The following is a 27,564-nucleotide window of genomic DNA, read 5'->3' as shown; positions in this document are numbered from 1 at the left end:
TATGGTATGCTTTTTCCTGTATGAAAGGAGGAAAATAAGAATATTCATAACTTCCTATATTTCCATGTAAAAACACTGGAAGGAGTCTGGCGCAGTGGCTCAAGCCTGTAATCCTCGTAGTTTGGGAGGCCGAAGAGGGTGGACCACTTGAGTCCGGAAGTTCAAGAACATCCTAGGCAATATGGTGAAACCCTGTCTCTACCACAAAAGTGCAAAACTTAGCCACGTGTGGTGGCGTGCGCTTGTAGTCCTAGCTACACAGGAGGCTGAGGTGGGAGGATCACTTGAGCCCGGAAGGCAGAGGATGCAATGAGCCAAGATCGTACCACTGCACTCCAGCTTGAGGGACAGGGCCAGGCTTGTCTAAAAAGGAAAAAAAAAAACTACTGGAAGGATACACAACAAACGAAAGTCATCTGTAGAGAAGGGACGCAGGGGAGAGATGAGGTCATAGGTGGGATTAAGACTTTTCATTTGAGTTACATATCAAGTGCAATGTAATGCCTGTTAACAATATAAAATATTTTTTATTAAAATCACCACTTTGGATGAGAATTTCCTAGGAAGTTAAACATGCACCTGCCATACAACTCGGTCACTGTACTCCTGGTATGTCGTTGCCAAGGGAAATGAAATCATATGTTGATGAAAAGACTTGTATGTGATTCTCACAGCCCATCGCTAGTAACAGCAGAAAAGAGAAACAGGCTGGGCGAGGTGGCTCATGCTTGTAATCCCAGCACTTTGGGAGGCCAAGGCGGGCGGATCACCTGAGGTCAGGAGTTTGAGACCAGCCTGACCAAAATGGAGAAACACTGTCTCTACTAAGAATACAAAAATTAGCCAGGCGTGGTAGCACAGGCCTGTAGTCCCAGCTACTCGGGAGGCTGAGGCAGAAGAATCGCTTGAAGTTGGGAGGCAGAGGTTGCAGTGAGCCAAGATCACGCCATTGCACTCCAGCTTGGGCAATAAGAGCGAAACTCTGTCTCAAAAGAAAAAAAGAAAAGAGAAACAACCCCAATATCCCTCACCAGGTGAAACCAATTGTAGTCCATCCATACAACATCATACAACAAAACACTACTTGACAATAATAGGAGCCAACTATTGATACATGTAACAACATGGATGAATCTCAAAATGGTTATGTGAAATTTTAAAGCTTCTAAAAAAGAGAACATAATTTAAAAAAGAGTACATAATTATGATTCCATCTATACGAAATTCTAGAAAATGCAAACTAGTGATAGAAAACACATCAGCAGTTGCCAGTGAGTAGGGTGTGGGGAGGGAAGGACGCCTTGCAAAGAGGCAGGAAGAAATTTTTAGGACACGGAAACACTCATTATCTTATTTTGGTGATATTTTCATGAAAAAATACAGATGTTAAAACTTCTAACTGTATATGTACAGTACTGTACATCAGTTACACCTCAAATGCATACAGTATTGTATACCAGTTAAACCTCAATAAAGTTGAAAAAAAAAAAAAAACCCGCAATGCAATTGAGGTGATGGGGAAGGAATGAACTAAATCTACAGGTATCTGGTTTAAAATATCTTAAAAATACAATGGGAAAAAAGCAATCCTGTATTTTGGTTATGGACACCTTTTTTTAAAATGTCCAGTGGAGAGGACTGACTTATTAAATGGAAGAGAGGGAGAGGAAATTTTTAAAATTTGAGAGACTAGAAGTCATATAGAGTGTGTTCCCAGACCACAATGAAATTAAACTAGAAATTAATAAGAGAAAGCTGGAAAATCTAGAGAATAAACGACATACTTCCATACTACTTTTTTTTTTTTTTTTTTTTTTTTGAGACAGGATCTCCCTCTGTTGTCCAGGCTGGGGTGCAGTGGTGCAGTCTTGGCTCCCTGCAACCTCTGTCTCCAGAGTTCAAGTGGTTCTCCTGCATCAGCCTCCCAAGTAGCTGGGATTACAGGTGTGCACCACCATACACAGTGCCTGCCACAACGCTCAGTTAATTTTTTTGTATTTTGGGTAGAAACAAGGTTAGCAAGGCTGATCTCAAACTCTGGACCTCAAGTGATCCGCCCACTTCAGCCTCCCAAAGTGCTGGGATCACAAGTGTGAGCCACTGCACACAGCCTAAACAGCATTCTTCTAAATAACCTATGAGTCAAAGAAGTCTCAAGAGAACGAAAAAATATTTTGAATGAAAAAGAAAACAACGATAACTTATCAAAATTTATGGGATGCTGCTAATGCATCCCATAAAAAGCATTTGTGCTTACAGAAAAATGTATAGCACTATATGTATATATTAGAAAAGAATATCTTAATCATCTAAGCTCTAGGTTCCCCTCCCACAACAGCATGGAAGCTGTCTTCTCTCTCTCTCTCAAAAAAAAAAAAAAAAAAAATTCCTTGAAACACACTAACTACCAAAAGGCAAACACGCAAGGCCTGCAATAATAAAAAATGTGAGAAAGCAAGATGGCTTCCAACCTCAGCTCCAAGGGGCCACATTCGCTGGGGGGAAAGAGTTGGCAACACAATGTGATGGGTGATAAGAGTGCACAAAGGGCCAGCTGGGAAGGCTTCAAAGAGGAAGTGTGTTGAAAACAGACAGGAAGGACCCTTTCACCAGGACCTCACAAGGGTGACTCAAAACCACCAAGTCCACAGTGTTACGGACTGAATTGCGTCCCCCTCTGCCCCCAAAACTCATATGCTGAAATCCTAACCCCGAGGGCCTTGGGTTGTGATTATTTGGAGATAGGGACTTTAAAATGGCAATTAAGTTAAAATGAAGCCATGAGACTGGGCCTTAATCCAGTGTGGCTCATGTCCTTGTAAGATTAGCATACAGATGATACAGACACCAAGCAGTCCTGCACTGCGCGACCACCATGTGAAGACACAGCAAGAGAGTGGTCACCTACAAGCCAAGGAGAGAGGCCCCAGAGGAGACCAATCTTCCCAGCACTTTGATTTTGGACTCCTAACATCTAGAACTGTGAGAATATAAATTTCCGCTCTTTAAGCCACCCAGTGTGTGGGACCTTGTTATGGCAGCCCAAGCTGAACTCAATCCTCTTTCTCTCCAAAACCCATTCTTTCCCACAATCCAACATCCACCCCGAAGAAGAGCCAGAAATCCCACCCTCACACCTCACATTCAATTTTGTATCGGGACCTGTCCATTTTACTACCAACACTTCTTACCCGGATGACCTGCAGCAACCTCTTCAACAGTTCCCCACGTCCACTCCAGCCATGCTCCCAATCCGCTCTCCCACTGCCCCGAGAGAGATCGTTTCAAAACACAAATACAACCTGTCATACCTCACCCCACCCCTACCCTTTATGGCCCTTCGTGGCAGACCATAGCTTTTAGAATAAAGACAAACTCTGTACCATGGCCTGTCGAGCTCTGCCCAGCCTCCACCTCTCTCTGCTCCCCAGCCTCATTGGCCTTCTTCAGTTCCATGAAGGAACGAACCATGCTCTTTCTTGCCACAGGGCCCTTGCACATGTTGTTTCCTGGAATGCGATTCCATCACCTGCCCAACTTCCCTTCCATCATTTGCTAACATCACTCACTCCGATCTCTAGTTTAAGCACCACTTCCCTAGAGACCCTCTGGGACTTCCCCTCCCAAGTCCGAGTCACGTTCCTTTATAACAAGCACTTGAAGAAGTGAGTTCCTTTCCTATAGAGGCCTTCTCAGAGTTGATAACGAAACACTCTTTTGTGAGATTCTTCATTTGATACCAGTCTCCTCTACTCAGTGGGAAGCTCTGGGAGAGCAAGGACCTTTGGTTCACCATCAAGTCTTGGACCTGGCACAAAGTAAGTCTCAAGCGATGGTTACTACATGAATGGATGAATGGAATTAGCGAGAAGTGAGGGAGACGGCACTTCACGTACAGGAAAAAAGATGCTTGAAAGGTCTGCCAAGACCACCACTCCTGTAGTTTGGTGAAGTCCGAACAGTGCAGTCTGTGAATATATAAGATGGCAGGAGGACCCCAAAACTAACACCCCCATCACATACTCATGCACATCAGGTACATACCCAAATTCTGGAAGGTCTCTGTCAAAATGCACACTTTCCTCATAGAAGACATTCATCTCGGCATCAACAGCAACAACCTTTACCTGAAAGGCATTGTTTAAAAATGAAGTGTAGAATTTTCCTCAGCTTTTACATTGGTCCAGGGGGTACTAACATCGCAACATGAGGCCCCACACCCTAGAAGTAGTTCAGCCAGAGACCTCCTTGAAGGCAGGACTGCCTCACCGTAATCGTGGTTAACAGAGGACTCATCTGGGGTGACACTCAAAGGTTTAGCAAAATGAAGAAACTGAGGCTAAGTAGAAACAACAACATGTCTCAAGGAATCTTTGTTCTCCAAACAGCCAAAGCCAAGACCCTCTAGAGGGAGGTGTTCACAGATGAGTTGGTTCCTGCACCTGACAAGGAGGTGGGAGAAAGTGCCAGAGAGGAAGGAATGGGAAGGAGGGTTTGGAAGGATCTCTGGGGGTCCACGTCTGCAGGGGCCTGACACCAGGCAAGGCCATGGGCTGTTTCCACAGGCCATGATTGTGGTCCAGAGACGTTAATGTCCCACTGAAGCAACCTCCAAGCTCCGGAGTATAACTCCTTTCCTGGACAGATGGGGAAACTGAGGTCTAACAAGGCAACACAAGTCAGCCAGAGTCCCACAGGACTTTCCCCTCGAGGACTGGCCAGAGGCCTGCCTCCCTTGACCCATTGGAGAAGAGTGTTTTGATTGCAACTGTGTATTTCCCAAGTACTTTAAAGGAAAAGGTGCCCCTGGTCACCCCATGCCCAGTTTGAAGGCAAATTTTGATTGGCTTGCCCGTCTGCAGGGCCCTGGCAGCAGCACAGCGCTCCTCTGGCCAACAGTCCTGGGTCCATAGACCTGGCAAGCTGGTGCCAACAAAGGGCGGTCACGGGGTAAAGTCCATTTGTACAATGTACACATTTCCCTTTCTTTCTTCTTTTTTTTTTTTTTTTTTTTTTTGAGACAGGGTCCCACTCAGTCGCGCAGGCTGGAGAGTGGTAGAGCCATCTTAGCTCACTGCAACCTCCACCTCCTGGGCTGAAGCAAGAGCCCAGAAGGGCTTCTCCCCAGAAGCTGGGACTAAAGGTGTGCGCCACCATGCCCGGCTAATTTTTGTATTTTTTCGTAGAGACGGGGGTTTCTACATTGCTCAGGCTGGTCTCGAACTCCCAAAATCAAGCGATCCACCCGCCTCGGCCTCCCAAAGCGCTGGGATTACACACAAGAGCCACCAGGCCCGGATCTGTTTCCAGGGCACCGGCTGCCTGTGCGCACCGCCACCCGCCTGTCTGTTCCCCAGCCTTACAGCAGCTGACTTCCTTGGGGTCCCCGTCACTCGGTGCCCATGACAGCGCATGAACTCGCCGAGTCCTCCGGCCCCTCGGGGCACGGGGGTCCTGCCGAGGGGCGCCTGCAGTTTCCTGGGGTAGCGGGGTCCAGGCGGGGTCGAGGTCGCCTCTTGCGAGCGGGCGGCACTGGCAGGGCATCTCCGGGCGAGGGCGCCGACGCCGCACGGCCGCGCGGGGGCAGGGGCGCGGGGGCCCCGGGAAGCCCGAGAGGAAGGCGCGCCCGCGGCCGGGCCCATGTTTTCCCGCGTCCGGGCGACAGCCCGCCCTCCACCGCCGGCGCCGCGGAGGAAGAGGCCCCCGGGCCCACGGCGGCGCCACTGTACCTGCTGCGTGCTGAAGTCCCAGCCCAGGCAGCAGCGGCGAGGGGCGCTCTCCGCCATGGCCCTGGCGGGTCCGGCTGCGCGTCCGTCCGTCCGTCCGTCCGTCCGTGCGCCCGTGCGCCCCGCAGCGTGACTGCCGCCGCGCTCCAGCGCCCAGAGACGCAGGGGCCCGCCCCTCGCTCCGCCCGGGCGGACTGCGGACCCGAGCGGAGACGGGCTTGCGCTCTGGCGCCGCCTGCGGGGCGACGCGAGCCGGGAGCGCGTCCTGCGCAGTCAACGGCGCCCCCACGCAGCCCGCTCGCCTTCCCAGCGCCGCGCCTCGGGTGCTCCCCATCCTCATCTTCTGTCTGCATGGGCCTTGCCCGTCGTGGCCTGGCTTCCCTTAGAGGACGCCTGGGCCGGAGGTTTCAGCTTTAAGCCGGCTTGTCCCTCAGAGGGACCCTGCCTAGCCCGCTGGAGGCCCTGGGCCTGCAGTCCTCTGCGGCCGTACCTCGGGCACCGGAGCAGCTGTCCACCCAGCCACCAAATTATCCTTAAAAGCTCTGATTGCCAAATGCTCAGGAAGACTGATTTGAGTAATAATAAAACCCTGGTCTCCCTCACAGCTGCCTCTGCGTGAATTACTCTTTCTTTGTTGCAGTCCCCCTGACTTGATAAACTGGCTCCGTCTAGACAGTGGGCAAGGTGAACCTGCGGGGCGGTTATACCTCCTTTGCTCACATCACTGGAACACTCCTTCTTTTGTGCAGAATGAGGTGTTGCCCAATTCTACAATCACAAATAAAATCCATTTAGGATCTTTAAACTACATGTGTTGTAATTTTGTCTTTTGACAGGAAATATCAGCTCCCAGTAAGAGTGGGTTAGATTGCACAGAAAGGGCTCAGAGTGGACAGATGAACCCCCATAGGGAGCTGTGAAGGATATCAGAGACACAGAAAGAGACCGTTAGAAGGACATAGTGGTGGAAGCCACTAGAACAAGCTTGTCCAGCCTGCAGCCCATGGGCCACATGTGGCCCAGGATGGCTTTGAATGCAGCCCAACACAAATTCATAAACTTACTTAAAACATTATAAGATATTCTGGGGGATTTTTTTTTTTTTTAGCTCATCAGCTATCATTGGTATATTTTTTGTGTGGCCCAGTGTGGCCCAGGAAGCCAAAAGATTGGACACCCCTGCACTAGAACCTTCCTGGGGGATGGGGCTTTTGACAGAGTCAAGTGCTGCCTAGGAGCCTCTCCCTCCGGTTTAGCAGTAAAGACGGTGGGTCTTTGAAACCAGCAAGAGCAGGCCTATAGACCTTACTTTGTGCCTTTTAGCCTGAGCTGCTTTCACAAATTACCACAGACTGATGGCTTAAACGACAGGTATTTATTTCCCACCATTCTGGAGGCTGGGAATTCTAGCATCAAGGGGCTGGCAAATTCGGTTCCTGGTGAGGACTCTTTTCCTGACTTGTAGACAGCAGCCTTCTTAATGTATGCTCACACACAACCTTATCTCCCAGTGTGCGCATGGGGAGAGGGAAAGCACTCTCATCTTTTCCTCTTCTTAAAATGTACTAATCCCATCACGAGGTCCCCATCCTGACCTAATCTAGATCTAATTACCTCCCAAAGGCCCCATCTCCTAATACCATCACATTGGGGGTTAGGACTTGAGTGAATTTTGGAGAGACACAAACATTCAGCTCATAACAGTTTAAGTACTTATAAAATTCAGCACCGTTTTGAAGATTTACTGACAATGCCATGTATATAGCTAATCCTGTGGTTCCCAAACTATGCACCAAGGTGCTCTGGGAAGCTGCAGGGAACCCGCAGAGGTGCTGTGGGATATTTTCCATTTTGTGGTGAAACAGTGATGCAAAACATCTGTCAGGCATCATGTGAACTGCTAATTTGAAATGGTTCACAGTTCCACCAGTAGACCGCTACATTCCTTTCCATCACATCTTATTTTTGCAAAGCTGTATTTTCAGCAGATGCAGTGACAATCAGATACTGCATGAAAATCAAGGGGCAACAAAATAAGGGCACAGCATCCAATCTGACCCCAACATTTGAGAAGCCGCACGGTGCCCCACAGGCACACACATCACATCCCCTCTGGTTATTTAAGAATGAAATATTATTTTTTTCTCCAATATATGTCTATAATTTTCTTCAAACAGGTACTAGTGTGTTGGGACATAAATACGTATTAAGCTGTTTGGACCATCTACTTAATAACAGAACAGAATGGGTAGCCAGAGCCGTTAGCAATTTCTGAAGACATTGGTGAGACTCTAAGAGCGAGTGAAGTAAGAATGTTTGGGAACCCCTGGTCTAGTTGATCATATTTGTTAGTGAGTCGACACCACATTTTATTATCCAGGCCCCAGTGAGCGACACCTGGGTGGAGTACAGTTCAGTGCAAACAGCACTGCATGGTCCTCCAGGGCCCTATGGACCTGTGCAAGAGAATGTTTCTGGGCTTTGTGTCTGAGAGTAGGATTTATATGATGTGTGCATGACTGATTGGACCAGAAAGTGCTGGAGTACTCCTGAGAATGGCTGTGCCAGTCAACGCTCCCGCCTGGAATGCATGAGGCTACCCCATCCTCACACCCTATATTTAGCACTTGGCAATTCCATCCTTCTAATTTTTTGCCGGTCTAATAGATGAGAAGTGATTTCCCTTACTGTTGTAATTTGTGTTTTTTTCTCATTATTGATGAATTGCAGCATTTCTTAATATAGACTCATTAGCCACTCAGGATTTCTCATTCAGTGAATTCCATGCTTATCCTTTGCTCATTTCTCAGTTGAGTATTTTTGTCTCTTTCTCGTGGATTTGCAGGAATTTCTGGATGTTTCAAGATCTAAACCCCCTGTTCATTTTAATGTTGCAACTATCTTCTCCCAATATGTCATTTATCTGCTAACTTGATCCAACCAGCCATTTGTTGACTAGAAATCTTTAATTTTAATATAATAAAATCCGTCAATTTTTTTTTTGCCTTGTTGTCCAAGTTATTTGATCTTAAGAAGGTTTTCCCACCCTCAGTCCACAAAGGTATGATCCTACATTTTCTGCAAAGACATTAGCTTACATTTTTTTCTATTAGCAAGATCTTTGAGTTTTGCATTATTGAATTTTCTTTGAATCTAGGCATTTTTCAGCTAAATAAATTACCATCATAACAGAAATCATTAAAAATGAATCCGAGGATAAGCACTAGATGTAAGCTTTTCAGAGAAAGAAAACACTTTTCATTTAGAAAACATAATAATGGAAATGTATTATAAAATAAGAAAAAAGAGACAATATTAATCCAATTCTTATACACTGGTCTCCAATGAAACAGCATCAGAACATTTCTTTGAGGTTTGCAGCCATGTGAAACATGAATTTTTCTGAAAGTAAAACTTAATCTTTGTAAAGATCCTTAAGAAAATGTGCTTTCTTCATAAAGATGCATTATTTTAAAATTCCAATATGCTTTATTCTGTTAATTCTTTATTATGTTTTATTTATCTGTTAATTGAAGGCTAGTTTTTTGTTTTTGTTTTTGTTTGTTTGTTTGTTTTTTGAGAAAGAGTCTCACTCTGTCACCCAGGCTGGAGTGCAGTGGCTCAATCTTAGCTCACTGCAACTTCTGCCTCCCGGGTTCAAGCAATTCTCCTGCCTCAGCCTCCTGAGTAGCTGGGAATACAGGTGCCTGCCACCACACCTGGCTAATTTTTTGTATTTTTAATAGAGATGGGACTTCACCATATTAGCCAGGATAGTCTTGATCTCCTGACCTTGTGATACGCCAGCCTCGGCCTCCCAAAGTGCTGGGATTACAGGCATGAACTACTATGCTTGGCCAGAATGAATAATTTTAAAAGTAAAAAATTGGGAGTATACTAGTAGCTTAAATTTTTATTTCTTCTACTTCCCAGGCAAAGATAAAATTACTGAATTAAAAATAATCAGAGGGCAGGCACAGTGGCTCATGCCTATCGTCCCAGCACTTTGGGAGGCCAAGGAGGGCGGATCACAGGGTCAGGAGATCGAGACCATCCTGGCTAACACGGTGAAACCCCATCTCTACTAAAAATACAAAATTAACTAGGTGTGATGGCGTGTGCCTTTGGTCTCAGCTACTTGGGAGGCTGAGGCAGGAGAACCCCCTGAACCCAGCAGGCGGAGGTTGCAGTGAGCCGAGATCACACCACCGCACTCTAGCATGGGTGACAGAGCGAGACTCCATCTCAAAATAAATAAATAAATAAATAAATAAAAATAAATAATAAAGTAACCAGAAATTAGGGAATGAATCAGACAAATCAATTATAATTCAGAATCACTAATTGTATGTATCTGAAATGCTATAGCATGTATAGAAGATTTCATCTTGTGATATGTTGGAAATGAATATTTCTTCTGTCCATTCTATATCAGAGGCAGTAAAATTCTTTGTAAGATCAGTGCGAAGCTCTTACAAGTGAAAATAAATGTTTCAAACTACAGCCCATAGCAGGGCAAATGTCACACAGATTTTGTTTGTCCAGATTTGAGGGTGGGGGTAGGTCTGACTCCAGTTAAATAAGTAACTCAAGCAGCTGAGGTTAAAATTTTTAAAAGCTGATTTTGGGTTTGTATCTGGAGAAAAGCTTGATGGACTTTGCTATTTAAGCAAAGTCCAAAGAGCTTTGAGGAGAAAAGCTTTTATTTTCACCAAAACATGAATATACCTGTTGTTAATTTGTTTGTACTCAGTTTAGGAGCAAATTTGGTTTGGGAAATTCGACGTGAGTGTCTTCCACTTGTTCCTGGTTTTATTGCGTTCACTCCTTGTGATCTCGTCTTCTCTCATTCCTTGAGTATTTGAAGCACATAATTCAACCAGATACTCCTTTTGTTTTGTTTGTTTTGTTTTGTTTTGTTTTTAATAAACTGAAGGCGTATAAGTGCGGTTTTGTTACCTGAATGTATTGAGTGGTGATGAAGTCTGGGCTTGTAGTGTGATCATCACCTGAAGAGTGTACTTTCTCATTAGGTAAGTCCTCATTCCTCACCCCACCCCCACTCTCCCCAAGCCAAGCACTTCTGTAAACATAAAATTAAGGTCTGGAAAGATAGACACCAAGTTATCAATAATAATTATCTGTGGGAGTGGGATTTAGAGACTATTGCTTTGCTTGGGGGATGACTTTTGCATTTTAATATATTCTATATTATGGAATTTTTGTTAACAAAAGACTAAAGAAAAAGAAAACAAGCAATAATAATAATAACTGAAGGAATCTCAAGCTACTTAGAGCCTTTAAATCATGCTCTTAGTTAATGACTCAAAGAGGCAATAATAATACAATACACTACCTAGAAAGCAAAGAAAGGAAAACATCCTTGTCAGAATCTTTAAGATACCCTCAAAGGTAAATGTGTATTACTGGATGCCTTTATTAAAGAGTGAAAGTAAACCCCATGCAGTGAGTAGAACTGTGTATCCCAAAAAGAAGCACTCAAGTCCTAACTCCGGTATCTGGGAGCGTGACTTCCTTGGAAATCAGGTCTTTGCAAATGTAATCAAGTTAAGATGATGTCATACTGGATTGGGAGGCTCTAATCCAATGACCAGTGTCCTTGTAAGAAAAAGGAAATTTGGACACAGACACAGACACATGGGGGAAGGTCACGTGAAGATGAAAGCAGAGACTGGAGTTTTGCATCTGCAAGCTAAGGAGCCCCAAGGATTGCTGGCAACCACCAGAAGCAGGAAGAGGCAAGGAAGGACTTTCCCCTGGATCCTCCAGAGAGAGCATGGCCCTGCTGACGCCTGATTTCAAACTTCTAACCTCTAGAACCGTGAGAGCATCAATTTCCTTTTTAAATCACCTAGTTGGTGGTACTCTTCAAATGGAAGCTGTAGGAAATGAATACACTCTGTAATTCAGGAAGTTAGAAAAAACAAAGCCAAGACTGGGCATGATGGCTCATGGCTGTAATTGCAGGACTTTGGGAGGCCAAGGTGGGAGGATTGCTTGAGCCAAGGATTTTGAGACCAACCTGGGCAACACAGTGAGACCCTGTATCTACACAAAATCAAAAATTAACTGAGTGTGGCAGTGTGTGCCAGTAGTCCTAGCTACTTGGGAGGCTGAGGCAGGAGGATTGCTTGAGCCTAGCTTGAGGCTATAGTGAGCTGTGATTACGCCACTGCACTCCAGCCTGAGACCCTGTATAAAAAAGAGAAGAAGAAGAAGAGGAGGAGGAGAGGAAGAGAGGAGGAGGAGGAAAGGAGGAGGGGAGGAGGAGGAGGAGGAGAGGAGGAGGAGGAGAGGAGGAGGAGGGGAGAAGGAGGAGGGGAGGAAGAGGAGGGGAGGAGGAGAGGAGGAGGAGGAGAGGAGGAGGAGGAGGGGAGGAGGAGGAGGAGAAAGAAGAGGAAGAGGAAGAAGGAGAAGGAGAAGGAGAAAAAAGAAGAAGAAGAGGGAGGAGGAGAAAGAAGAAGAAGACGAAGAACAAGAACAAGAAGGAGAAGAAGAAAGAGGAAGGAGGAGGAAGAAGAGAAGGAGGAGAAGAGGAGGAGGAGGGGAGGAGAAGGAGGAGGGGAGGAGGAGCAATGACAAAGTTATTTTCCATTTTTTAATTTTTACTGTAACAAAGCAATAATGAACGTCCTTGTGCATGCATATTTTTATATTTGGGTAATTATTCAGGTAAATCCTCAAAGCATATATCAATCTCAACTATTCACACATATTTCCAAACTCCCCTCCAGAAATGTTCTACAATTTTCTCTCCTATGTCACTGCAGAGAGAATGCCTTACTCTCCACTTCTCCACCCTCCGACTTCTACCCTTTCTTTATTTAAAACTAACATGCAGGCCAGGTGTGGTGGCTCATGCCTGTAATCCCAGAACTTTGGGATGCCAAAACAGGAGAATCACTTGAGTCTAGAAGTTAGAGACCAGCCTGGGCATCATAGGGAAACCCTGCCTCTACTAAAAAAAAATAAAAATTAACTAGGTCTGATGGTGTGTCCCTGTAGACCCAGCTATTGGGAGGCCAGGGACGGAGGATCACTTGAACACAGGAGGTTGAGGCTACAATGAGCCATGATCATGCCAGCGCACTTCCGGGCAAGACCCTGTCTCAAAAACCAAACAAAAGAAAACAACAAAACTAATATCCTTATTGACATATGTCACATGCCACAAAATTAGCCTATTATAGAGTATACAATTCAATTATTTTTGGTGTAGTCACAGAATTGTACCACTATCATCACAACCAACTTTAGAACATATTCATCATCCCCAAAAGAATCTTCATACCCCATGGTGTCACTCTTATTATTCCCAAACCCCAGTCCCTGGCAACCGCTAATCTACTTTCTATCTCTATAGATTTGCCTATTCTGGGCATTTCAAATAAATGGAATCATACAGCATATGGTCTTTTGTGACTGATATATTTAACTTAACACAATGCTTTCATTCATATTACAGCAGGTGTTAGTATGTCTTTCCTTTTTTGGCCAAAAATATTCTATTGCATGGATATAGCACATCTTACTTGTCTCTTCATCAGTTGACGAACATTTGCATTGTTTTAATTTTTTGCTATTGTGAATAATGCTGCTATGAACATTCATGTACAAGTTTCTGTATGGACATCTGTCTTTATTTCTCTTGGGTATATATCTAGGGGTGGAATTGCTGGACCATACAATAATTATGTTTGATACTTTGAGGAATTACTTTCCCTTTTAATTGCTAATATTATTTATTCATTTGTACCTTCTCTCTAAAAAGAATCAATATTGGCAGGTCCATATAATTAATCTTCTCAAGTAATTAACTTTTGGCCTTCTTTATGTCCTATATTACATTTTTGGTTTCTATTTCACTGATCTCTGCACTTACATTTATCATTTCATTCTTTACATGTTTGATGAGCATATTTAGCTATTCTAATTTCTTAAACTAAAATACCTCACTCATTAATTTTTAGCCTTTTTTTAATTGTTAACGTAATCACAACGAAGTTTGCCTTCTTAGTATTGTTTTAGCTGTAATCCACAAATTTGGTACATAATCATTTTGTTATTAATCCTAAATATTTTCTAATTTCTATAGTGATTTCCTCTTAGAGCCAGCATTGCTTACAAATGTTTCAAAGTCTCCAAATCTGTGGAAGCGTTGTGTTTATCTCCTTGTTCTTGAACTCTAATTGAGTGAATCTCAAACTTGAGCATCATCAGGATCATCTTGTTAAAATATAAATTTCCAGCCCCACTCCTAGAGTTTCGGATTCACTGCGTCTGGGTGGGACCCTGCATTACGGCAGCCACTAGCCACACATGGCTACTTAAATTAAACTCAATTTAATCTAAATAAATTTTAAAATTCAACTCCTCCGTCATATTATCCACATTTTAAGTGTTCAATAGCCACTCATGGCTAGCAGCTACCGTGCTAAACAACACTGATACAGAACAACACTACAGAAGCTTCTATTAAACGATCACAGCCTAGTCGAAAGGGTCCAGGAGGCACAAATCTAAGGTTTTAATACAGGGTCTAACTGACTTGCTCTTGACCCTGAATTTCCAAGAGGTGCCTTGGGTAACTCTGTTGAGCCGGGTCTGCCGGCCTGTGTGTGGGAGCCAGGAGTCCAAGCTCCATCCTGTCCAGCCTCAGTTACAATCTTAGTCTTCGTTCTGACAACCTCAGACCTATGTGTGCTTCTGTAGCCCCCTCTCCACAGAGCCAATGACCCCAGTGCAAGGCAAAGCTGACTTGGATGTGCATCTGCTTAAAACCTGTCATCAACTCCTCAGTATAGGGACCTCTGAGCCCGACCACAGCCCTGGGCATTTGAGGGGGTAAAGGGTGGTTTGCTCATCTCCCTTCTCCTCTAGCCTGTGACCCCTGCAGGCAGGTGTGGCTCATCCCTGGCACTAGCAGGGTGCTGGGCAGAGTAGGTGCTGGGCAGCACTTGTGGAATGCAAGCACCAGGTAGGGGAGCTGCTGGGCTGTTGGCTGAGCAGGACTGGGCCCAGGAGGGAAGGAGGATGGAGCTCCAGTTGGGGAAGCAGCCACCTGCCCTCTGCTGCCGGAGAGGACACTGTGTCCGCATCTGCTCAGGTGAACGTGTCCTTCACACTCTCCCTGGGGCTGCACAGACTCCCAGCAGCAGCCCCTGGCCTTTAAAGGTGGCATCAGCCCCTGCCACCTGTTGGGCCCTTCGCCTGCTCCCCTCAGGAGCATCAGCCACTTGGGGTCAGCAGGGATCCCTGTGTCCCAGAGGCCCTGGCTCAGAGCCCACCCAGAATTGGCAAGATTGCCTGGTCCCCCGGAGGTGGTGTCCCTGCAGGCCATGGTGGCCATGCCTGAGCTGCAGCTCTCCCAGCTGGGTGGACTTTGGAACCTGCTTTGTGAACCATCAACAAGTCCAGGAGGTCTACCTGAGGGACCTGCACAGTTGCCAAAGCTACTGGGCCACAGAAACAGGAGAGAAGACGACCCCCCAGGAAGGGCATGTCTTAATCCATTTTCTGTTGCTTATAACAGAATACCTGAAAGTGGCTAATTTATTTACAAAGGAATTTGTTTCTTACAGTTATGGAGAATGAGCAGTCCAAGGCTGAGGAGCTGCATTTGGTGAGGGCCCACTTGCTGGTGGGGGCTCTTTGCCTGAGCAGACACAGGGCATCGCGTGGTGAGGGAGCTGAATGTTCCAGCCCAGGTCCCTCTTCTTCTTCTTATAAAGCCATCATTCCTGCTCCCATAATAACCCATTAATTCATTAGTCCATGAATGGATTAATTTATTCACGAGGGCAGAGCTTCCATGACCTAATCGTCTCTTAAAGGCCCAGCTCTCAATACCGCCACATTGGAGGTTAAATTTCACCATGAGTTTTGGAAGAGACAAATGTTTACATCATACCGGCGCTCGTGTATCATGTCCCTGCAAGGTGGCTCCCCAGGGCTGGTACCATTTGGAATTCCTGCAGCGCAGCCAGTCCTCCAATCTCACATGATGCCAGGGTTGCCCTGCCCTGTGGTGCTGAGCAAGCCCAGAGGGGCAGACCTGAGATGCGGGCGAACCTAGGGGTGGGTGAAGTCTTCCTGCGATGGTACATGCGGCCACCTGGGCTCAGGCTTGTCCTCCTTTCCTCTCTGAGCTGGCCAAAGACGCAATGACCTTCAGGGTCTCTCCAAACAGTGGGCTGCTGAAGGTCTGGCCTACCAATGCACCCCCAACCTCCATCACCTTGTAAGTATTCTTCACTGCCAGTTACAGACCCTCCCAGAGTCCCCTGCACTGCCTGCAGAGCCTGGACCCCCTGCCCAGGGCCCTTCTTAACCTGCTACTTATAGGAGCAATGAGTCCACGTTGGTGGTACAAGATGTGTTTGGCAGAAAGGCCTGCGTCCTGTGGTTCTGGGGCCGAGGTTCTTATGATGACAAGAGATACCTGTCCCCTCACCAGCTCTGAGGCTCTGCCCCACTTTTCAGTCCCGGCCTGCAGCTGTGGAATAGACATGGCCCAGGGTGGAGGAACAGATCTGCTGGGCAGGGGGCTGTACCAGGTCCCAGACTAGGGGTGGGGTGGAAAGTGGAGAGCGGATAATCTGGCGCCTCAGGTCTCCAGCTACTCCAGAACACCCCTGGGGTGGAGGAGGCTCTTTTCCAAAAGGGCAATATTTGATACAATTTAATATCAAAAGGAGAAGAAAAACTCCTGGAAATATAGAAACAGTAAAACACTTCCTTAATCTGATCATGGCCGTATACAACACAACGAACTTACAAAAACGTCATGCAATGTTGGAATGGCGAGCGATTTCCCTCAAAATCAGAGTCAAGACAAGAACGCCTACATGTACCACGTCTTTTCCACGTTGTACAGGAGGAACTAGCTAGTACAGCAAGGCAAGGAAGAGAAATACAAGACAAACACTGGAAAGGAAGAGACACTACTTATTACACCTGTAATCTCAGCACTTCAGGACGCTGAGGCAGGAGGACCACTTGAGCCCAGGAAATCGAGGATATAGTGAGCTATGATTGCACCACTGCATTTTGACTTGGGAAAGAGAGCGAGACCCTGTCTCTAAAAACAAATAAACAAAAACACATTAAATGATTTATGTACTTATGTGTATATTATTCTTCAACTAAAAAGTTTAAAAGATTACTGTAAAACTATCAGGTGCAATAAAACATGGTAAAAAGCATTAATAGAGACGGGGAAATTGTATTTAATAATAGAAAAGGATCAAGCAATTCACTCCTTCTTGGGTGGTATCTTATTCTGATTTTACTTCTACATTATGGTTTTAATTCAGCCACTATAGTGTTCATTTATAGGATTTATGGGTGTCATTTTCCAAGTTTGTGTCTTAGCAGTTATGTGACTTTATCTCTGAACATTTTAAACAAAGTCTTTTCAGAAAGAACGCTATCGCCACCAGTTCACTGATGAACTCCAGTGTATTCCTTCCGTTTTTATGCCATTTTATTTCTTCATGTGCTCAGCAATTTTTACTTAAAAGTTCATTTTCACTGAGATTCATCTTCCATAGAAAGCCCTGTAAGTCTTGAGTTACTCTGGCAACCTTACTGTGGATTGCTTTAGTGTTTGTTTCTTCCAAGGCCTTAAGGATTGACAAGTGTTTAGGTTTGTTTCTGGGCTTGGGGCTTGCATTCATGGGGGGCTGAGTTTTCCCAGGGGCCTCGCCCTGTACCAAGCTGCTTCACACTCACTCCGTGCACCCCCTCAACAGGAGCTCAAAGCCTTTGGAAAATTGTGAGCAGCATCCCACATCGGGTGGAGGATGAAAGAGGACAAGAGGCTGCTGCCACGTTTAGGCCAACGCTTGAGCAGCTGTAAAAACAGCTGAGAGAAGCAGATGAGAATTCCACAAAGGCCAGTAGTCAGTGACCAGGAAACAAGAGCTCCAGAATTCACAGGCATCCGTGGATACCACCACAACCTGCAAGATTATCGACCTCTCTCTGCACAGGGAGGCCCCTGCCGACATGTCTATCATAAAAATATCACGTGTGAGAAAGAGAATTTATTAGCCATATACAATTTCATACAATTTTGGCACTTAGGTATTACACCAAGACACCTATGTGATAAGAATGATGTGTGAGAATAAAAGGAATGTTCTAGTCTAGTGCTGTGTAACAGAACTATAATGTGAGACACAGACACAAGTCGTGTATAGTTTTAAAATTTTTGGTAGTCACATTTCAAAACATTTTTAAGAACAGGTGCGATTCATATATACCATGGAATACTATGCAGCCACAAAAAAAGAATGAGTTCATGTCCTTTGCAGAGACATAGATGAAGCTGGAAACCATCATCCTCAGCAAACTAACACAGGAACAGAAAATCAAACACCACACGTTCTCACTCAGAAGTGGGAGTTGAACAATGAGACCACACGGACACAGGGAGGGGAACATCACACACCGGGGCCTGTCGGGGGCGGGAGGCAAGAGGAGGGAGAGCATCAGGACAAACACCTAATGTATGCAGGGCTTAAAACCTAGATGATGGGTTGATAGGTGCCACAAACCACCATGGCACATGTATACCGATGCAACAAACCTGCACGCTCATCACATATATCCCAGAACTTAAATTAAAATTAAAATAAACAAATAAGAATAGGTGCAATTAATTTTAATGTTTTATGCTCTCCATATATCCAAAATACTGCCATTTTTATGTGTGATCTCTATAAAAAATACTGAGTTATTTTATGTTTTATTTTGTACTAAGCCTTTGAAATCCAGTGATTTTTTTCACAGTTACAGCAAATCTCAAATCCAACTAGCCACATTTTAAGCCCTCCATACCTACGTCTGGTTAGTGGCAGCTGTGTGGGACAGCATGGGTCTGGTCTATTAAAGTACACACTGTCAAACTCTAAGTAATATTAGCCATTGCTTCAGTCAGCAACCAGGTAGGTCCTATCTGGGACTGAGACGCCCTGGCCACCTAAGAAAAATGGAAAGCTGGTCTTGCTGGCAGCCGTGGCCTGTACAGCCAGCTCCTGCACACCCGCACTGCCCCATCAGCCTTCTGTCCTGACCCCTCTCTTCCTCCTGTTCCCTGTCGCATTGGCTGATTCCTGGCAAAGTAACTTGTGGTGTTTACATGTGGCTAATCTGTTGGCATCACAGCTCACAGGCAGGCCTCTGCCAGAAAAATCTACAGAGACTATTCAAGCATGCGTGGTCCTATGAGCAGATACTTTGTGAGATCTCTTTACGTGACCTTCAAACCCCACTTCAGAAACCCAGTTTCCGAATCCTAGGAAACCAAGTTAAGAACAGTGGGCACAGAAAAATGACACTGAAAGGGAAAGGCGTGGGCACCAGCTTCTTGGTATCCCAAAGCTTGGGAGCGCAGGCCCAGAGCAGTGTGCTGGGCTAGAGCACTGGGAACGCTGGAGGCTGCTCCCTGCTTCACTGGACTCCAACCTGCCCAGGAGATCCATGAGAACTGACATGCTTATCTGCTTCCTCCCTCAGAGGCTACAAGGAGTCAAACCAGAGCGATTCTCTGCAAGCCCATGATCTTCCAATAAACTAGCCAAGAGTGGAGGAGGTAAGGCAGGCCCCAACGCCTCTCCCAGGGAGACAGGAGGAGGTGCTGAGGGTCTCACCCAAGGACTTCACAGTCTGGTTGAGGAGTCCTGGGCCCTGCCTGGCAGAGCCCCCATGCCAGCGGGGAAGGGCAGAATCCCCTGCAGGGCAGTTGGGATGTAAGCTGCAGTATGGGGGCTTATTCTCAGTGTAGTGGAGGCCAGAGGTCAGCTGGGGTGGAGCCATCAGGGAAGGCCTCCCCAGGGACGTGGACTGATTCGGGTAATTCCCAAGGCCATGCTTATTTGCAGCATCAGCAGAAAGACAGTGAGAAAGCCCTGCGCAACGGGACAAGTGGGGGAAGTTTACATCCCATGCCTGCCCCGGCTCATGCGTGAAATGGAGCTTTGAAATCTGTCCTCAGCCTGTGCTTCGCGTGGAAACCCACTGTGCTAGAGGTTTTGTGGGATTGCGGTGATAGGTGGTGTGGAGGCACAGTCCTGCTCACCTCTGGCCCTCATAGACCTTGCCCTTCCCCCTCCTCTGCCCCCTTCCAGGGAGCTCCTCCCTGTCCCGGAGCGAGTAGCCGAAGACACTAAGGAGTCTGTCTAACCCATCTCCCCCACGCCAGGGCCTCTGCATTCTCCAGACACAGCCAGCTTTGACCCAGCCATCTCAGGACCGTTGTACCTTTATTGGAATGAATCACAGCAGAGCTCCTGCAGAAGAGGGGCCTTTTTTATTTATTTTTTTTAATGTCAAGGGCTGGCCGGGAGCAGGACTAACCCTGCCCCCCTGACTAAACTGGGCCTGGAATTTGTGGCCTGAAATCCACAAGCCCATGCTTGGCCACTCCATTCCAACCCAAGACGGTCTGGGGGCCTGGCCCTCAGGGAGCCCGGCTGTCTGCTTCCCCTTCATTGAATCCCCCCAAGGAAGTGCTGGAGATAGGGTATGGGTTCAGTTTCAGGATCTGGGCATTGAGAATGCTGTTCTTGGCTGCTTCTTCAGACACATCATCAGATGACGCATCCTCCGTCATCATGTCCTCAACCTCATTCCTGAAAGAACCATCAATGGCTAAGTCCTGGGCCACATCTTTCTGGAAGCTGAGGAAAGCAGCAGCTCATGCCTTCAGCAGCCCAGCCCTGCGTGCGCAAGAGGTGGGGCGTTCTCACTGCAGCAGGTCCCCAGCCGAGCTTTGCCAGGAGCCTCCAGAATCAGGCCTGCTCCGTCTCCCAACCCCCGGGAGACCCTTCTCTTTCTGGCTTTGGGGTCACTCCACCATCTTCACTGCCAGCATTCACTGAGCACTTGGCCATATGCCAGACCTAGTGTCAGCTGCTTTATGTAGGTTGAATCCTCTCAAAACAAAATCCCATGGGAGAGGACGACTGGGCCGCATGGCCTTACCTCTCTGTGCCCCAATGTTCTCATCTGTAAAACGGGAATAGTGACAGGTCCTACCTTGCATTGGATTGTTTTGAGGACAGAGTGAGATGAGGCATGTATGCAACAGGCTCTGTATGCAAATGCTCAATGCAGCTTAGCTATGGTTACAACTCTGTTCTCCTTCCACCTTGCAAATGATGAAACGGAATCTCAGAGGTATGAGGTAACTTCTCCGTGCACATAGTAGGAGGTTGCAGCCCCCAGAGCCTGTGCCCGTCACCACTGCCCTCTCTCCCTGTGTGGCGCCGAACTTCCTCTCTCTACAGTGGGGCAAATTTCTATTCATCCTTCAAAGCCCTACTCAGATGTCACTGCCATTTTCCCCGATTCTCCAAATTAATGTTCTTCCCTCGTTAGGTTCCCAGAGATCCTGTACCCCTCACAGTCAGAGTCCACCAGCGGCAGCTGTTTGCATTGTCTGGCTCCCCATAAGCTATGGCTTGCTCATGGCTGGGGAGCACTGACCTCTGACATTTGATAGTCAAGCCCTGGCATAGCGCCTGGCACGTGTGGTTCCAATGAGAGCAGGGAGGGAGGGAAGGAGGAAGACAGCAGGGACGAGGGCAGAGGAAGGCCAGAGGCAGTGACTCCTGTGGCACAGAGCAGAGGACACTCTAGGGCCTCCGGCAACCTCTGCTCCTCATTGGTGCTCGGGTCCCCTCAGGTCCAGGGAGAGCATATTCACTTTCCCAAATCCTGGAAGGGATGGTTCTGCCAATCATGACAAGTCTTCTCCAGGGGACACTTGGGAGATCAGAGGCCAGAAGTGCCCGCAGAAGTGTTGGGTGGAGCCCAGTTCCCAAATGGGTCCTGGGCTGCTGGGGCCAAGAGGCCAGAGTGCTTCATCGAGACTGGGTTTTGGATGAGGAACTAGGAGTTCAGACAGGACAGGGATGTACTCAGAGTCAGTTCCAAGCCAGTCTCCTGTACCCGGGAGGAGAGGGAGCCTCTGGGAGGAGTGCCCTGGAGGGCATGCCCAAAGTCAATGCCCCCATCCAGACAGGCAGTCAGGGCCAAGGGAAGGAGACAACATGGCCCCAGCCAGGTCAGGAGGGCCAGCAGGATGGGAGCTGGCAGAGGGTGGGTAGGAGCAGATAGGAGGCAGCAGCCAGAGGGGCGGGGAGACTGCTGCGGACATGGCAGCCTTCGGGTCACAGGCTCTCCAGCAGAGGGGCGGGGATGGACAATGCCCCACATGCTGTCCGTGCCACGGGTTCAGAGCCTGGCGCAACCCAGGAGCCTCCCACACCTACCCTATCTGTGAGGAGTGGTCCAGGCTGTCAGAGGGGCACTGATCTTGTGTTTCTGGCAGCAGGAAGGAGAGGGAAAAGCCCACAATGGCTGAGACGCAGCAGAAAAAGACGGGCAGGTGGGAGAGGGTCTGTCTGACGGTTGTCAGGGAAAAGATGGCTCCAGCCGCCGAAGCCAGAGATGCCAGCCCCAGACCTGTTGCCCTGAAAGTGGAGGTGAGAGCTTCTATGAGGGGTCTGTCAGGTCCAGGGGCTGGGCAGGACCAGCAGCTGCATGGAACCCCACACCCTCCAGGCTCCACCCTGTCCCGCCCTCACTGTGTGATTCCAAGTAGGCAGTAATTTCTTCTGGGCCTCCTTCATGGGGGTGAGGAGGGGAGGCAGAACCATGCAGCAGCGTGTGGATGTGCAGGGAGAGGGCACGGGCAGTGATGCCAGGCAGGCAGGGAGATCGTGCTGCCATCGCCAACCTCAGGGAAGGATCTGAGCCTCCGAGTGGCCTGAACGCCTTCCAGGCAGTGAGTGCAAGGCAGGGGCTGGAGTCAAGCTCCCCAGGGCCAGATCCCAGCTCTGCCGCTGGCCCTGTGTGCCCTAGTCTTGTGTCTGAAATACTGCTAGCGATGGCATTTGGGGGTTTTCTGGTGGGGTTACATGAGATAATTTATGTAAACTGTTTAGCACCGTGCTTGTCACCAGGTGAATGCTCGTCTTAGTTGCTGCATTAATCTTGTCATTGTCAGTCCCCGCCCACGACCCCATACCTGAGCACAGTGGGGACGAGCTCCGCGGTGTGGAGGAAGAACACCATGGCGGTCGCAGCCAGGCTGACCTCTCCCAGTGTGATCACCAAGACTGTCACGGATTTCAGCCCTGCTGCCGGACAACGTGGCTGCCTGAGTCTGAGGCCATCCTCCCCTGGGGCGGGTGAAGGGGGCCCACCTATCAGCCCTCTGTTGGCATCTGAACAGCCTCCCCACCACTTCCCCAGCTGCTCAGCAGGCTCAGGCATTCCGTCAGAGGAGGGGAGGCTGTCAGAGGCCCAACCAGGCCAAAGGCAGAGCATCTGCAGGGCAGAGTTGGTCAGCAGGGGTGGGGAGACCTCAGGCCACTGTCTCCCACGCTACACCCAACAACCCCGTCTCTGCTCCCAGGGCTCTGTCTTCATTGCACCTCCTCACCCAACTGCAGCTTGGGGATCCACTCCGTGCCAGGCCTGTGTCCCGTGGGCTGGGACCCCTGCTCAGGCCTGTGCCACTGGGGCTCTGCAAGGTGGTCAGAGCAAGGGGGTGTTTGGTTCCTGGAGCCTGAGTGGCTGGGATGGGTCCCAAGCATTCCAGGATATTCTCTGGCCAGCTAGACAGGCACAATGAAGGGAAGCTGGGAAAAGCCCATTCCTCAGACCTGGTGAAGCTGGGGCCTTCAGCCCTTGCCCGCCTGCCCGTCAGCCTCTGCAGGACCCTGCCCCAGCCTCATCCCATCCAGTCCTGGCTTTTCTTATCTCTGGGATGAAATCAGAGGTCTGGTTTTATCTACCCGGGAGTCCATTCCTAGTTTCTCTCACACATCGAGTTTACATATTTCTGCTTGACTCAGTGCAAACCTGCTTTTAAAAAAAGCACCAGGCAATAAACATTTAATAATGAATTTGTTTCCGCATTTTGTGTTAGCCAATCCATGCTGCCAGCATCTGGGAATGGAAGGATCCCAATCCAGACACACGATTCCAGCCCTGGCCCCCAGCTATCCTCCCCTGGCCTTGCTGCAGCTGCGAAGGGCTCTGCAGGCAGTCACTCTAGGTGGGCGTCCCCGGATCTAAGTGGGAGTCCACAGATCTAAGTGGGAGTCCACGGATGGCTCCAGCTCTAGGACTCATGGTGCATCCATTGTTTAGGGCTCTTTGAGATTCTGCAGATAACACCAGCCCTTCCTGCCTCCTTTCCTAGTGCTGAGTCTACAGGAACAGGGCACTGAGCCCCCCTGGAAAGGAGAGGCCTCCATGCAAGAGCTGTTCCTGAGTGCTGAGCCCAATGATATGCTCCATTTTCAGTGGGCAGGTTATTCCTGGTGACATTACAGATAACAACAGGCATTTCCCAGTCAAAGGGGCTACAGATGACAGGTGGGCCTGGGGCAGCAGTTGAAGGAGTATTTTTGCCACCATTTATTCACATGTATTCACGTTAGACCTGCTTCTAAGGTGGATTGGAATCTGGTGGAAGAAGGCTGCCTACTCTCCTCTGGAAAGCACACCCTTCTCTCTCAGGCCTCTGAGAGAGTATGGGTGCCCTGTGTGGGGGACCCCACCCAGGAGGTGTAGTGCTCCAGGGATTGGAGGTACCAGGGCCTCTGCAGGGCGGGCGGGCTATGGGTGCAGGAGACTGACTCCCAGGGTGTCTGGGCGGCACTGGGGAGGGGTTTTGGGGAGCAGGAAGCCTGTGGGCAGCCCACAGGGGAAGGATGAGCCGTACCTTCAGGGAGGAAAAGGAGAACCAAGCACCAGATGACAGCTTGGAAGAGAGCCACAGCCAGGCTCCACTTCCTCCCAATCTGCTGCAGGAGAAAACGGCAGCACAGCAGGGCAGGCACCTCCATGATGCCAGGGAACGCATGTCTGAAGTAGAGGCTCACGCCCAGCACTCTCATTCTCAGGATCAATGCAAAATAGGTGTAACTGATGGTAAACCTGGGTGAAGCCAGGAGGCATGTGCATGCACACACACACACACACACACACAGACACACACACATATGCACACACAAACACACACACGTACACACATATACATACAGATACACACACAAACACATACATACACACACGTACACACATACACACACATATACACACATACACACATACACATATATACACATACATACACACATATACACACATACATATACACATACAGAAACACACATACACACATATATATACACACACACATATACACACACACGTACATGCATACACACAGATACACATACAAACACACACATACATACATACACACACAAACACAAACATACACACAGATACACACAAACACACATACATGTACACACATACACACATATATACACATACACAAACACATATACATACATGTACACACATACATGCACACATATACACACACATGCACATGCACACATACACACATGTATACACATACATGCACACATATACACACATGCACACATATACACACACATACACAAACACACACATACACACACACGGAGGCAGGAATAAAGACAGAGGCAGAGCAGCGAGGGTCAGGGTAGGAACGGAGGAGAGAAATAAGCACAGAGACTGTGACCTGTGTCCTTGGGCTGCCTCCCCTGCAGCCTGACCCTTCCCCTCCCCTCCCCCGAGTTTCCAGCCTGCGTGCCTGTTCGCAGTCCCTGCCAGCGGGCCCTGGACACTCACCACACACAGCCCATCACCAACGTCACCTTGCAGAGTTGTCTATTCTTGCAGAAGTCCAGGACAGAGGCCTTAGTCACCTTCTTTCTGGGCAGCTGCAGCTACAGAACAAGCAGGACCAGTCAGAGGCAGGACGGAGGCCCCAGCTTGGTCCCAGTCCCACAGCACCCACAGGCCTGCCTGCCCCTGAGGGTGCCAGCTGGATTCTGGCCTTCCTCGGCAGGATTCAATTTTGTTGTCACCATTGTCCTTAAGCAGTGGGTTGGGGGCTCCCTCTGGACCAACGTCCCACCTGAAAGGATGGGGAGGAAAGGGGCCCTTCCACACCCACTGCTCCGGCCACACCCCTGGCCAGAAGCCCTTCACCTCGTCCAGCAGATTTGCAGGAATGGTCTTCTTGTTCACACTCGCTGCGTAGCACAACACCTGCTTGGCCTCCTTCACCTTCCCTTTCATCATCAGCCACCGTGGGGACTCCGGGAGAATCCTGTGTGGCCAGCCCCTCTCTTATCATTCCATGATGCCCAGAGACCCCTGCTGGCCCTCTCCTGGCCTCCACTGTGGACATCCTGCGCCAGCATGAGGTGATTTGGATGTCAGGGCCTTGAAGGCCACCAATGACCTCCAAATGCCCTCTGCTCCTCCCTAGTGGTCAGCCCTTCCCCTGCCTAAGCCTCACATGGCCCCCACTGCTGCTAGGTGACACCCTGATCACCGGCTGCCCCTGTCTACGGCCTCCTTTATTTGCCCTCCGTCATCACGGAGAGTTCTCGCCTTTTCTATCTGTGGAGACATCCCCGTCTGCTGAGGCATACTGAGGGCTCCAACCTCCATGCCCACCGCCTCCAGTAGAGCCTCCATGCTCATAGCTGGGCTTTCTCCTGTTCCCTCTGTCTCCCCAGCAACCATGGGGGCGTGAGGGGGCAGGACCATGGGTCTGACCCGTGCCCAGCACTGTGCCCAGGTGAATGGAGGGTGAGTGAAGGTCTCTGCTCTGCCGCATCTCTCCCTGCCACATCCCTGCTGCCTTTGACTTCAGAATAACTCCTGTTTTTTCCCCATCTCTCAGTCAGAATTCACACAGATTTCAAAAGCACTTGTGTGTGAGCAATGGTGCTCGGTGCCTTCGTATATGCATTGTTTAGTCCTCTTCCAAACCTGGACCTAGCATGATTATCCTCATTTTACTCCCAGCCTCGAGGGGTAAAGGCTTGCCCAAGGACAGAGAGACAGAGCAGTGTACTTGGGGACTGGTACAGCCTCAGGCCCCTTAGGTGGCGTGACTGTTTAATAAACCATGCTTACTGATTTCTTATACCAGCACCCTCCCTGACCGGGACTCCGACTGGTTGCCATAAACACATACTCAGGACACTAGAAACAGCTTTGTTCCTTATACCTGCCCTGCTCCTCCCTGCTCAACCAGGGTTCAGCAGTCAGTCATCATTGTCCACGCTAAGGCTGTGGAACTCTCCTAAAGAAAGCCATTACACTGGGACTTCAAAAAGATGGGGGATTGGCCTCATGCCCACTGAAAAAGCAGGAAGAAAAAAAAAGGTTACCAACTCTCAAGGACACAGAGAAGGGGAGAGAGGACACAACAGGAGAGACGTAACAAATGCACTGAAGCCCAAACGTGGATGGCATTTCTGACAGCAGTGCTGTCGTCTGAATGCTTGTGTCCCTCAAAATTCCTACTGCACCGTAATATAATGACATCAAGAGGTAGGATCTTTAGGAGGTGGTTTGGTCATGAGGGCTCTGCCCTCATGGACTGGATTAGTGACCTTATGAAAGAGGCTTAGGGGAGCTTCTTTGTAGCCCTCCGCCCCGTAAGGATACAGCAAGAATGCACCGTCTGCAAGGGCCCTCATCAGACACCAAATCTTCTGGCGCCTTGATCTTGGACTTCCCAGTCTCCAGAACTGTGAGCCACAAATTTCTGTTGTTTATAAATGACCCAGTCTAAGGTATTTTCTTATAGCAACTCAAACGGGGACTAAGACAGAAATTAGTACCAAGAGTGGAATGTTGATCTAACAAACGTGTAAATGGCTTTGGAGCCGGGTGACGGGCAGAAACTGAAAGAGTTTGGAGGTGCATGCTAGGA

General features: G+C 48.4%; 2 protein-coding genes across 7 annotated transcripts in view; both read right to left on the bottom strand.

Moving 5' to 3' along the window:
• XYLB (xylulokinase) overlaps positions 1 to 5,888 on the bottom strand; it is a 59,132-nt gene extending 53,244 nt beyond the window's left edge. For 4 of the 6 annotated variants that reach the window (XR_004265879.1, XM_032270480.1, XM_032270486.1 and 1 more), the window contains exons 1-2: positions 5,730 to 5,888; positions 4,045 to 4,127 (exon numbers count right to left, since the gene is read on the bottom strand). Coding sequence is in view for 4 of the 6 variants with exons in the window: in XM_032270480.1 (XP_032126371.1) it covers positions 4,045 to 4,127; positions 5,730 to 5,786 (140 nt within the window). In the remaining 2 variants the exon portion in view is untranslated. Of the gene's footprint in view, positions 1 to 4,044; positions 4,128 to 4,269; positions 5,099 to 5,729 lie in introns of those variants that run through there. The other 2 variants (XM_032270516.1, XM_032270495.1) reach the window with 2 other exon arrangements.
• Positions 5,889 to 19,208: 13,320 nt separating this feature from the next.
• The window catches only part of SLC22A14 (solute carrier family 22 member 14), a 35,168-nt gene continuing 26,812 nt past the window's right edge, over positions 19,209 to 27,564 (bottom strand). The window contains exons 6-11 of the mRNA XM_032270465.1: positions 25,821 to 25,941; positions 25,458 to 25,555; positions 24,493 to 24,707; positions 22,786 to 22,939; positions 22,028 to 22,228; positions 19,209 to 20,383 (exon numbers count right to left, since the gene is read on the bottom strand). Coding sequence (XP_032126356.1) covers positions 20,212 to 20,383; positions 22,028 to 22,228; positions 22,786 to 22,939; positions 24,493 to 24,707; positions 25,458 to 25,555; positions 25,821 to 25,941 — 961 coding nt within the window. The 3' untranslated portion in view covers positions 19,209 to 20,211. The remainder of the gene's footprint in view (positions 20,384 to 22,027; positions 22,229 to 22,785; positions 22,940 to 24,492; positions 24,708 to 25,457; positions 25,556 to 25,820; positions 25,942 to 27,564) is intronic.

The sequence above is a fragment of the Sapajus apella genome, unplaced genomic scaffold (assembly GCF_009761245.1).
Source record: "Sapajus apella isolate SASKATOON/1434 unplaced genomic scaffold, GSC_monkey_1.0 scaffold4, whole genome shotgun sequence".
NCBI lineage: Eukaryota > Metazoa > Chordata > Mammalia > Primates > Cebidae > Sapajus > Sapajus apella.
The sequence above is the reverse complement of the archived record's forward strand: the minus strand, read 5'-3'. Positions and strand labels throughout refer to the sequence as shown.